The sequence below is a fragment of the Ceratotherium simum genome, chromosome 2 (assembly GCF_057802395.1).
Source record: "Ceratotherium simum simum isolate JZ-2026a chromosome 2, ASM5780239v1, whole genome shotgun sequence".
Lineage (NCBI taxonomy): Eukaryota > Metazoa > Chordata > Mammalia > Perissodactyla > Rhinocerotidae > Ceratotherium > Ceratotherium simum.
In genome coordinates this window covers 72,080,580-72,094,116 of record NC_141901.1, presented here as the reverse complement: position 1 = coordinate 72,094,116, position 13,537 = coordinate 72,080,580, and the positions used below count along the sequence as shown (strand labels likewise).

Sequence of the window (13,537 nt, the reverse complement as noted above, 5' to 3'; positions counted from 1 at the left end):
TAGCAGAGGTTGGCAAAATATGGCCCAAATCTGGTCAGTGGCCTCTTTTTGTATAAAACAACAAAAAACAAAGAAGTACATGTGGCAGGGACCTGCAAAGCCTAATATATTTATATCTGATGTTTACTATCTGGCCCTTTGCAGAAAAAGTTTACTGTTCCCTGCCTTACTAGGATTGCTAGTAAGCTTTAATGAAATAATTATAATAAAATCCCAAATTACCATGCAATAAAGTGAGTTACTAACATCTTAATGTTACTTACTTTATTAGTGATAAATGGTCAACCCTGTCCACTTGAGAGGTTTAAAATAATGATAAATTAGATGTGGGAACAACAGAGGGAAAAGAGGTGAAATTCCTTGGTACCACAGGCCTTTGAGAGAGGTTGCAATGGGGAACCAAAGGAAAAGGCCCTGGGCACCTGAAAGGAAACAAACCTGCTATATAGAAGCTCCTTAACTAAACTTGACTAAACCTACTCTTCAGACAGAGGTTATCTATAGAACATACTGACATGTGGGCAGAACTCGCAAGGCTAGGAGGCCTTCTCTAGTATACCTACACATTTCCATTCCTGTCATTGGGTTTGTGTCTCCCAAGAGACACTTGGGCTTGTTCCCAAACCTGTTTAATGCCATTTGAATTTATTATTTTGATGGCATAACAATGAAATATCATATAAACCAATGATACATGAAATATGAAGAGAGGTAGTGTTCTGGTGAAAACTAAAGTGAATGCTTTGGAAAGATTTAATAAGAAAGAGGCACTTTAAAAATTGCTATTGAGTTCAGTATAGATGAAACAATATAAAAGTTTGAGGGAAAATTATAAAAATTTAAGATGATTCTATACTTCACAAAAGTTTTAAATTTCTTTCTTCACTTGAGAGAAGTTTGAACTAGAAATCATAGACAGTGTATATGGGTATAGTTACTGCAAGAAATATGAGGCTCCAATTAGCAAACCCATATTAAAAAAGATTGGTGTAAGACTAGTGAATGAATGCATATTTATTTTTTAAGTTAGAATAAAATGATTATGATATATACAAATAATTTTTAAAATTCTCTCCTGATTTTTTTGATTAACCAAATGACTATCAGTCTTAATTGTGTTGGATAATAGGGCATTCACTACACTTTACAAATCATTTTTTAACTTAGGAAAGGCTAATCCTATAAGAGCTGTAGTAAATGGATGTCTCAAGAGAAAGCTAACTTTCTTTTTTTGATGTTTATGTTCTTTAAGATATTTGCAAAGAAGTGGAGTGGGTCATAGGGACAGCTCCAAAAAGTTTGGATTCAGTGCTCTGGGTTTAACCCGTATTCCGTTATGTGGAACTAAAAGGAAAAAAAGATATTCTTGGAGCAAGAGTACTTTAAAAAATAGCCCCAGTAAAAAAAATTCCTTCTTTAAAGCTTCTCTGAGTAATCCAGGTCATTATTCTGCCTGGAGTAGTGAATCTAGTTCAGCCTCCATCAGGAAGTATTGAATAGCAATGTACTTAAAGCAAGAGCAAGGGAAAAATTAGGGCATCTCGACAGAGCCAGAAGCAGCCTTGTCAGTTGAGATTAAATTTAATCAAAAAGAGAAAATAGTTTTTGGCATGTTAGAAAGTGAAAAATTTGGCAAAGATTTTTAATACACCATGCTATCTACAGCATTATTTTTTAAACTGAGGCTTGTATCTTAATTAAATAGGAATGTTTTCTAAGTTTCTGACTTAAGGTCAGGGTAGTTGTTTAAGCCTCAGATGCTTTTAATCTTACTTAGATGGAAATGTCTCACATGCTGTGTTAGTTCAAGGTTTCCGAGAAGCAGACACGAAGAAAGGATTAGACTTGCAAGAAATTTACAGGATAAGTGCGTGTGAGAACATGGGAAGGAATCCGGAGATGACTGGGAGAGCTGTTAACCTGCGATGTTGATCTGACCCTGAATGAAGGAGAAAGGGAAGGAAGGAAGCTTGGGTAGAAGCATCTTAGACTGCAGTGCAGTTCTGAGGAATGTTCGGCAGGCTGTTGGAAAGTTCTGAATCCAAAGTCACCCATCAGAAAAGGCCCTTTTGGGCTGGCCCCGTGGCTTAGTGGTTAAGTGCACTCGCTCCGCTGCTGGCGGCCTGGGTTCGGATCCCGGGCGCACCCGGACGCACCACTTCTCCGGCCATGCTGAGGCCGCGTCCCACGTACAGCAACTAGAAGGATGTGCAGCTATGACATACAACTATCTATTGGGGCTTTGGGGGAAAATAAATAAATAAAACTATTAAAAACAAAAAGGCCCTTTCTCCCAGGAATCAGCCTGCGTTAGGATCCCTGATGTGCTCAGTCACTGGTCTTGGGACCAATGTGGTGTAGATTCAGAGTGCTGCAGCTGGGGCCATGGGTCTTATTCAGTATCACATTGGCTATTTTAGGTTCTTTGACTTTCTGTATACATTTTAGAATCACTTTGTCAATACCTACAAAATAGCTTTCTGGGATTTTGATTGATTCTGTAAATGAGTGTTGAATTTTGTTAAATGCTTTTCTGCATCTATTTTGATGATCACATGATTTCTTTCCTTTATTTTGTTAATGTGCTAAATTATATTGCTTGATGTTGAAATGTTAAAGCAATCCTGCATTCCTGGAATAATTTCAACTTGGTTGTGATGTTTATTCACTCTATTTATTGCTGGATATAGTTTGCTAATATTTTGCTTAAGATTTTTGCATCTATATTCATGAGAGTGTTGGCCTGTGATTTTCCTTTTTTTTGTAATGTCCTTGTCAGGTTTAGGTCTCAAGGTTATGTTGACTTCATAAAATGTGGTTGGGAAGTATTTCTTTTTTTTTCTATTTTATTTATTATTTGTTTGAGTGAGATCGATTTTTTATATCTTCCTTAAATATTTGTTTGAATTCACTGGGGAAATCATCTTGGACTGTTATTTTCTTTATTAAGTGTTCTTTTCATCCTTTTTTCACAGTTAAATTTATTGAGTTAGAATTCATATCAATCAAATGCACACCAAGTCCAATTTGATGAGTTTTGACTAATGTATAAACTTGTGTAACTCCCACCACAATCCAGTTATAGAGAATTTTCATCAAAAAGTTCCCTTGTGCCCATTTGCCATCAGTACCTCCCCTCTCCTTGGCCCTAGGCAAAAACTTAATTTCATATGCTTATTTACCATCTTTATATCTTCTTTGGTGAGTTTTCTGTACATATCTTTTGCCCATTTTTTAATTGGGTTTTGGTTTTTTTATTGTTTGCTAAATTATAGGTTATTTTACCTGTCCTAGAATTTCATATAAATGAATTTGGACATATTATTGTGTCTGACTTCTTTTGCTCAGCATAATGTTTTTGAGCTTTATCCTTGGATATTATGTATTTCACTATTTCCTTCAATTTTTATTGCTGAGTAGTATCGCATTGTATGGATATACCACAATTTGTTTATCCATTCTCCTGTTGATGGACATATTGGTTTCTTTCCAGTGTTTAGCTGTTATTGATAAAGCTGGTATGAACATTTGTGTGCAAGTCTTTTTGTGAATATATATTTTAATTTCTCTGAGTAAATACCTAGGAGTGGAATTGCTGGGTCATGTGGTGAGTGGATGTTAACTTTTTATGAAATTGACAAACATTTCTCCAAAGAAGTTGTGTCATTTTATACTCCCACCTGCATGCTATGAAGAGTTTCAGTTGTTCCACATCTTCACCACCACTTGCCATTGTCAGTCTTTTAAATTTTTGCCACTCTAGAAGGTGTGTAGTGTTATCACACTGTGGTTTTCATTTGCATTCTCCTGATCACTAGTAATGTTGAGTACCATCTCATGTGCTTACTGGCCATTTGCACATCTTGTGATGTTTCTGTTCAAATCTTTTGCCCATTTTTTTAAAGCATTCTTAAAGAGAGTGATTTGGTACAAATTTTAATACAAGTGAACTATTGAGAAACAGACGTGTACCTTTTTTTCGCCTTCAGATGAATCATGTATGGTTCTGACCATAGCTTTTTCCAATCCTAATCTAATGCTGAAAACTTGATGTAATGTCATTCTTTATAACTAGCCATAAACTTTCATTTTGAAGTAAAACTGTTTCTATCAATTTGGCTCTTATCTCATAATTTTTTGTGTGTGCACTCATTTTTTAGTTGGGGTGTTTATGTACTTATATATGTATTTTATATATATAATATATATTTATAAATAAGATACATTATATCTCATATGGGGTTTTAATCGTTTTTTTAACATCCTGGATTCAAGTTACTTGGCAGATACATGTTTTGCAAATCTTTTCTTCCAACATTTTGCTTGTCTTTCCATTTTCTTAAAAGTGACTTTAAAAGGACTAAAGTTTTTAATTCTGTTAAAGTTTAAATTTTTATGTTTTTTTAAAAACGTGGTTCATGTTTTTTGTGTGCTAAGAAATCTTTGCCTACCCCAGAGTTGCAAAGATTTTTACCTTTTTCTAGAGATTTTATAGTATTAGCTTTTATATTTAGGTTTTCATCCATTTTGAGTTGATTTTTGTGTATGGTGTGAGGTTAACTGTTGAGCTTCATTTCTTTCGCTCCAAACCTCCAGTTCCAGTACCTTTTGTTGATAAGATTGTCTTTCTAGAATTACTTTGACACCTTTGTTGAAAAGCAATTGGCCATATATGTGTGAGTCTATTTTCGTTACTCTCAATTCTGTTCCAGGGATCTGTATGTCTATCCTTACATCAGTACCACATTCTCTTGATTACTGTCACTTTATAGTAAGTCTTGAAATCATGTCTTCCAACTTTTTTCTTCTGTTTGATGGTTGGTTGTCTGTTGTGAGCTATTTTGCTTCTGGCCAGCAGTTAGGCTAGATGCAGATCACTTTATTCCAGTCACGATTGAGCTGATTCAAAGTTGGACTTCAGTTCTAATAAGGGCTGTCAATTTCCCATTCATTCTTTTTCCTAGGGTGTAGCCCTTCAGAGTCCAACTGAAATCCCGGAGTATCCACCAAATTCTCCTCTCTTTAATAGACCCCAAATTCCAATTTGTGTGCCTCCAAGCCTGGGAAGATTGCCAGAATCTGTGCTCAGCTTCTTAGCCTCTCAACCATTGCTTTTGCTTTCAGATTTTGCAACTGCCTCAATGGAAAAAGTTGCCTCAAACACTTGGATCATCTCCTTTGTCTTCTGTCTCAAAACTTGTCTCAAAAGCTACCACCATGGTAGCTTTCTGATGCCTTAGAATCATGCTTTCTTTCTTCATTTTTTTTAATATATACGTGTTTTGCTCATCTTTTTAGCCATTTTCAGCAAGAGGATTGGTCTGAGACAACCTAGTAAGCCATTGCCAGAAGTGTCTTTATCCCCCTCCACTCTTCCATCTCATCCTCCACTGGAATATAGCATTGATCTCTGTATCTCATTTACTTCTGTACTCCCAGCACCTAGAATAATGCCTAGCACAAAATAAAAGTCAATAGATATTTGTTGAATTAAAGAATGAATGAATTAGCATTTTATTTGTAAAGATAGAATGGAAATTCAAAAGAAAATATCTTTTCTGTCATTTCCTTAGACCTAAGATATAGCCATTCTTGAGCGTAATTAGGGTGAGTTCTCAACTTGAACTCAGTACCTTTAGAGTTCTGGTCTCTTTCTTCTTGATATTTCCTCAAGATAGTGAGTAACATCTTTTGGTCTTTATTTCTCCATTTGTAAATGATTTATTACTCTCTTACTCATGGAAATAGTTTCAACTGTTATTAAAATTAAAGAGCTTTCAAGAGAAAAAATTAAAAAGATAAAAAAGACTTGGGAATTAATGTTTTAATCAAGCAATCAAAATACTTAGGTATAAATATAGGCTTATCAGTTTTATTATTATGATAATCCTACCCGTGAATACAAACAGGACAAATAGATTGTTGTCATGTTTTAAGAGATAAAGATGAAGATTTTCATAAAAAATTACATTTTGCATAGTACTTAAATGTTTACCTGTGTTTTTTCCCCCATCTTCCCTTTAGAGCCATTTTAAGTGCCAGATCTAGTTATTTTGCTGCAATGTTGAGTGGCTGTTGGTCTGAAAGCTCCCAAGAGCATATTACTCTTCAAGGGTAAGTATACTTTTTACAAGGCAGCTTGACTGCAAATGATTGCAAATAATATGTCACGCAAAGTGCTTTTTGTGAATCTGATTTTCCTTTGTGTTCGATGAAATATTTCTCGTGGTAGAATTCAACAAAGTACATTTTCTGAAAATGAGAGGTAGAAGGGAGCATTTAATAATAGAGATAGTGTACTAGTCTTCTCAGACTATTGTAACAAAATACCACAGACTGGGTGGCTTAAACAATAGAAATTTATTTTCTCAGAGTTCTGCAAGATCAAGGTGCCATCAAGGTTGGTGTCTGGTGAAAGCTCTTTCCTTGGGTCCTTGGGTTGCAGACAGCCACTTCTCACTGTGTGCCCAAATGGCCTTTCCTCAGTGCATGGGGCTGGCGGGGAGGTGAAAGGAAGGTGGAGGAAGAGAGAGAGCTCTCTGGTGTATCTTCTTATAAGGACACTAATCCTATCACATCAGGGTAGGGGGCCACCCTTATTACCCCGTTTAACCTTAATTACTTCCTTAGAAGCCCCATCTCCAAATATAGCCACTGGGGGGTTAGGGCTTCAACATATGAATTAGGGTGGCTGAGGAAACACAGATATTCAGTCTATAGCAGGTAGTTTCTTTCTTTCTTTCTTTCTCTTTTTAAGAATAATTTGTATAGGTATGGATTTCAATAATCTATGATAGTGCAATGGTGAACCTACACCAAAACTGTTAAATAGTAGCTGCTGGCCAGAACAGTTGGTGGCAGTTTATATAAACTGCTGAGACAGTTATTAAGAGATGAACTACTTTAAATGGTGAAATGGAACGTTTTTTGGCCACAGATAATCAGTGTGAGAATCAACATGGGGGAGGGCTTTCTCAGTAGGAAAATTGCCTGGAAGTTCTGAGGGGGCCCCTTGGCCCTGCATCATTCTGACCATGGATGTTTCCTTGACTGGGTCAGCCTCGGCCAGAGGCTTGGGTGTGGATTGGTGATAGTGGCAATTCCATAACAGTGGATACATGGAAAGTATTGATAAATTGTTACTGACCATTTATTTGTCACACTGGCCTATAATTGAGCCTTCTAGGTTACAACCATCTGGTTCTCTTACTAACTAAAACATCCCTAAATGCTTTTCGTTTTGTAATTTCTCACTCTATAACGAATGGAATTTTGAAACATTTGTAAGAATATGTGATTTGTAAGAATATGTGTTTCTATTTTTTCATATTTTATTCATTTACTAGAAATGAAACACATATACAAAAGGACCTAACCCCTTTTCTTTCATACCAGGGCCTTTAGAGGGTTACATTTTAGTTATTCTACGACAGTTTCAATACACATATCACAGCATATGTTGCAGCCTGTCTTTTGGATATAGTTTCAGCAACTGCCACTGTTACTGATTTAATTACACATCCATGGAATCACATGCATGCCTTTATTACAGTGTGCTTTTTAAAGAACAGAAAAGACTAGACCAATGAAATAGTAATAAAGAGAAAATAATGGAAGATGTAAAATTGTATATAATCACCAAGTTTTTACTTGCTATTGCTATTAAAATAAACTTTCTCTCTACTAATTTGTTGCCTACATGCATAAAATACACGTGGAAGGTTTGTTTTTCTTTGGTTTTTTCCGTCTCCCACTAATATAGTATCAAAACATAACATGAATTGCTCTGGTGATGTTTTAAAAAAAAATGAACGTTTGCATCTAAGTAATTTTGTTTTCTTATCATCTGAGCTCCTCTTTTATTTATTTAAATTGTTGTTGTTGAGATATAATTGACATATAACATTGTATTAGTTTTGGGTGTACAACATAATGGTTTGATATGTGTATATTTGGGGAAATGATTACCACAATAAGTGTAGTTAACATCTATCACCATACATAGTTATAGTTTTTTTTTCTTGTGATGAGAACTTTTAAGATCAACTCTCTTAGCAACTTTCAAATATACAATACAATATTGTTAACTATAGTTACTATGCTGTACATTACATCCCGAGGATTTATTCATCTTATAACTGGACGTCTGTACCTTTTGACCACCTTCACCCATTTCACCCACACCCCTACCCTCTGCCTCTGGCAACCAGGTAGTTTCTCATTATGGAAGATTTTACATGCCAAGCTAAAGAGTTTATTATCCGTGAGTAAAAGTAATTTGTAGATGGATCAGTTGGTGAAATTTTATCATCACTGTTGAAAAACAACCTGAAAGATGTATGTATCCTACTGATAAGATCACTTCCTTTATGATGAATTTAAAATATCCAATGAATATAGGAAGAAGCGATAGTGCTATCAGAGACCAGCGTCTAAGTGTGCTAATCCTAGGAATAATCACTTTGGTATAATTTTGGAAATTTGTCCAGGGACTGTGTTTCAGATGTTTTAGACATATTTTAAAACTGTCAATTCAATCTCTTTAGAACTGAATTCAATAAAAATTTAAATGAAGAAATAACACTGGTTTGACTTATGATGCAACTTTTTGGCATTTATTAAAAATTATGTGATTCTGTGTAGTGAGAGAAAGGTCAAAAGAAGTTATGATTATAGGATCTTATTCTATAGCAGAGGAAAGTAATTTACAGAGAGCACACACGTAATTTTTTCCTGGAAGAAACCTTAGCTCCTTGTAGGTTTAGTAACAGTTTTTACTACCAGATACCTATTATGTATACCTTTGGTCCTCTCTCCAAATAGAATCTGTCCTCAGCAATGATAATACCTTACAGTAACACCATATATTTTCTAGACTTCTTCCACATTTACTATGCCCTTTAATTTTTAGAATCAGTCTTTGAGAGAGCAGGTGTATTCACATATTACAGATGAGTAAAAACAAGAGTAAAAGCAGATAGGTTAAATGTCTTCCCAGGGACTCCTGGTAAATTAGTGCTTATGCTGAATGTAAATCACATGTTTGTTGATTCTTAATTCAGGGTCCATTCCACCACAGTCACAGAAGAAATTAAAAGTCTCCCATTGGTATGTGCTCTTGAGCTGGCTCTGACTGCTCTTCTCTTCCACTGTTTAAATCAGTGATTTTCAAACTTTATCCCATAGGACTCTAAGTTCCTGATAGGCATGTTAGGGAAGACATGGTGTGGGATTGGGGTCTGAGGAGAAGGCCATTGGGAAGGGGTGCCTCTTCAGCCAGAGTGCTCCACCTTTATCTGTTTTATGTTGTTCAAGATGACCTCTGAGTTTAGCCGTAGGAATAAAGGCAATCCTTAATCAACCCTCGTGAGCAATTAGATTAAACATTCAAAACACACAGGCTTCTAAAAATGAAGTCTATTTATTAAGAGGTGGTAGATAAGAAAGAAGTAGTGGCATCAACTACTGGTCTCTACTTCCTCACCTGTAATTTTCCATCTTTGATTATGACGGAGGTAATGGATAAAAAGCTCCTTTTATAATATGGCTTGACTACTAATACTGATGAACTTCAGTAGCTTGTTCAAGGGAAAGCCAAAGAGAAGTAGCCAAATTTGTTTCAAGGTGTCATCCAAATAAGTAGACTGTACTTGTAGTAGTGCCAGCAATGACCAGGCTCACTCCTCTTACAGTATTTTCCCTTCGCTTCTGTTGTGGTAATAAAGGCTCTGCTCCCTACTGGGTCATCTTACCCAGAGCTGCTGTATCAGCAGAGCAGGCTCACTCCTAATCAGTTTACTCACTTCTAATGCTAGCATATTGGAAATGAGGATACGTTTCTTTTTGATTCAATTATTTTATCTTGCATGATCAAGCAAGGTTTTCTAACACTAAATGAAAGAAGAAAGTATCTCCTGATGGATACTGGGTTTTATCTACATCCTTTATTATTATTATCATATGGTACATTTTGCTTTTCTCTCTTGTACCATATATCAAATTGACCATCTCAGATTACCACCTAAAACATTATTAGTATCATGGCATATAAAGCTGTAGGAAGGCTAAAAGGGATTTAGGAATTTTACTTTTTAAAAAATCACATTTTTTAGGAATTTTTATGTTGTAACAAACTTATCTACAAAACAAATTCTATTTTCACATTAACTTATATTGTAAACCTGGGTAGATGTTTCCATGGGTAGTGTGGTATATGAGAAAGATCATGGACTTTGGTGTCCTTGTAGGCAGTCTTACCTCCAGTCCTAACTTGTTACATGACTTTAGGGACATTGCTTACCTTCCCTAAGCTTCCTGAGGTTGTTGAAAGGATTTAATGAGATACACTGAGGAGAGAACTTGGCACAGTGCTTGGTACATAGTATGCAGTGCTCATTAATGTTTGTCTTTTTCTTTTTTCCCTAAATTAGATTGTTCTCATTTTCTAGAGACAGATGGGTTCAAGTGAGGGCCATTACCAGTACCAGGATGGCATTGCCTGCTTTGCTTGATCAGCAGCTTTTTTTGGAACTGTGCCACTGTTGCATGTCTGCAGAATGTTTTCTGCAATAGATTAGAGTGAAATCCTGTCTATCTTTTCCGAAAAGAACCACAGTATTTTTGATGAGTTGGTAACTCAGAGACGTAATGCATGTGATATTTTTCAAGAGAGACAATGTTCAATAAATTGAGGTAGGAATAGAAGAGTTCTATAATCCTAATTCTACCCATGCCCTAGAGTTGGGAGGTAGAAGGGTATGGTTGGAAGGAAGTTCTCTTCTAGTGGAGGAAGGGGGAAATTTTCCATATCCTACACTGGAAGTTGAACCACAGCCAATATTTCTGTAAAGAAACCCCACATATTTCCATTTTATATAAATAGAAATCTTCCAGTGGTGGCTTGGGGCTTTGGAGCATAAATTGGGATATTCTCATCTCTCTTGGGAGATTCCTGGGATTCTGAACCCCTGAACCTTCAGGATAGTCTTTTGAAATATAAATCAGATCATATTTCTCTTCTGACTAAAATCCTTCAATGCCTTCTCATCACAATTAAAATTAAACCCAAATCTTTAACATAACCTACAAGACTGTATGTGATCTGGCCTCTGGGTTTTTCCCAGACTACCCCACCTAAAGTAGCTACAGCCCAATTCTCCAGTTACTCTCTTTTATGTTATTCTGTTGTATTGTCTTCATGGCACTTTTCACGATTAAAATTATCTTCATGTATTTGTTTACATACTATTTATTGTCCATGTCCTCTCTCTAGAATGTAAGCTTCTGGTATCCTCAAGGTCTAGAATAGAGCCCAGAGCATACCATTCAATAAATATTGAATGTGAATGAACGAATGAATGATTTCCATATGTTACCTTAGCCCACACACATAGGAACCTGGAACTTTAGAAAGCACATATAAAGCACAGAGATTTTGGTAGACAAGGTGCATGTTCATTCTCTGATCTTAGAGCTCTGTTCTCTCAGATTTTTCTTTTTTCTGACTCTGAGTATATGCAATGTTTTCATATCCTACAAGCTTTTATTCTGATTACATTTATATGAGAATAGTGCTTTAAATCTTTTCATTTAAACTGTGGACTATTGGAGTCATTTGTTGTTCTAGGTCAGTTGATCATATCTTTATAAACACTTAGTAAAAATACAAATGACTTACAACATGATAATGAGAACGTAGTTAGTAAAACATCTATCAAGACAGCAGGAAAACGGTTTCTTGCTGTTTTTATAGCTATCATATATATTGATATATACACTCAAATGTCTAGATTTTGCTATTTAATAAGACTACTTTTGTTTTTATATAGCCATTATTATCTTTTGCTTAAATGTGTCAAGTCTTAAACTATTCTTTCAATATAAATGGCCAGTTCTCATTAACATAGATAAGAATGGCTCTTGAAATTTTAAGGAAAAGTTTATGGAATAGTACACATTCTAGTAATTATGCTAGTGTTTTTTTGATTAACAGACTATAGATAATATGGCATAATTATTCTGAGATCAAATCTTATCATATCCATAGTATATAAATGAGAATATTTAGCAATTTGACTTTTTTCCTGCATATTAAAGATGTGAAGTTTTAAATCAGCAGAAACCAGTACATAGCCATAGTAGGGGCCAGTAAATATTTATTAAATTAATTGAAAAATATTATATATTTTCAACTCAGTGTTTCTCTGAAGGTTTGGGAAGATGGCATAAGTGCCTTAAGAAGCCACTCATTAAACAGTCATCAAACATTTATTGAGCATATATTAAGACCATAGAATCAAAGCAACACCTTTCTAAGTCCTACCCTGTGGGACTCCATTTCCTTTCTTCTTGCCTTCCTCCTTTTGTTCCTTTAGCAGATATTAAATACTATGCTTAACAAACTGTGGGGATCTTATCAGTACTGTCCCCACCCTGATTCCACTGCAGAGCTCCAGTATTATGTGGGGAAAGGAAATTCTTCTCATCCTGGGGGTATTGAATCAACGCTGTCATTCTGCTGCTAATAGGGGTGAAGGATAAATGAGATACAAATGCTGCCCTCACAGAACTCAGTCTAGAGGGAGAAACAAATATGTAGACAAAGATATTACAAGTCAGCTTGATAAATGTGATAATGGAGGACTATATAGTATACTGCTTAAGAGCCCAAGATTTGGAGTCAATCTGCCAGGATTTAAATTCCAGTGCCTCACTAGCCATTTGACCTTGGGCAAGTTAGTTAATTTCAATTTTTTCATCTATAAAATGAGACTAATAATAGTATCTACTATTGAATTGTTGTAATGATTAAGTAAGCTAATGGCATTCAAAATGCTTATTAGCTCAGTGGTTGGCTCATAATAAATGCTCAGTAGGTGTTAGTTATTACTGTGTTTAATGTTCAGTGATTTTTTTTTTTTTTTTTTTTGCTTTGGGGGTATTAAGGAAACAATCAGAGATAAGGAGCCACATGTCTTGTGTCTGAAAGATAAAGTAAGTAGAGAGGGAGAGCATTTTAAGGAGTGTGAACAGGCATGGATGTATAGGGAATTATAAGTAGTTCAGGTATAGGAAATGAATAGTTCACTTAACTTGGAATGACTGCTAGAGAAGGAGAACCAGAGGTCAGATGATAAAGAGCATTGTACACCAAGCTGAGGAATTTGGGCTTTTTTGTCTATGGGCTCTGGAGAATTATTGAAGGGTTTTCAAAGTCGGGGACTATATCAGATTTACATTTTAGCAAAGTCACTCTAATAGCAATGTGGGAAATGGATGCAAGGCGATTATTTCAGGCAGGAAACCTGCATGAGTGGATACTGTCATAGTACAGATGAGAGAAAATGAGAGGCTAAACGAGAGCAATGAGAGGGGAAATAGCAGAGGCTGAATTCAAGAAATTTTTGGAAGTATAAATGATGGGATAGGAGGGAGAGGATTAAGATGAACCTCCAGCTCTGATTTAGGTATCTAGATGATAATCTAGATGCTGTTAGAGTTTTGAGGGAGCCAATAAATAATGTACTTTCTTCCTATT

At 35.6% G+C, this 13,537-nt stretch overlaps 1 protein-coding gene across 4 annotated transcripts in view; it reads left to right on the top strand.

The window, feature by feature from the left end:
• Positions 1 to 13,537, top strand: part of BTBD8 (BTB domain containing 8) — a 78,620-nt gene that overhangs the window by 29,211 nt on the left and 35,872 nt on the right. For all 4 annotated transcript variants that reach the window (XM_087447568.1, XM_004420851.3, XM_087447581.1 and 1 more), the window contains one exon: positions 6,025 to 6,114. In XM_087447568.1, coding sequence (XP_087303694.1) covers positions 6,025 to 6,114 — 90 coding nt within the window. The remainder of the gene's footprint in view (positions 1 to 6,024; positions 6,115 to 13,537) is intronic.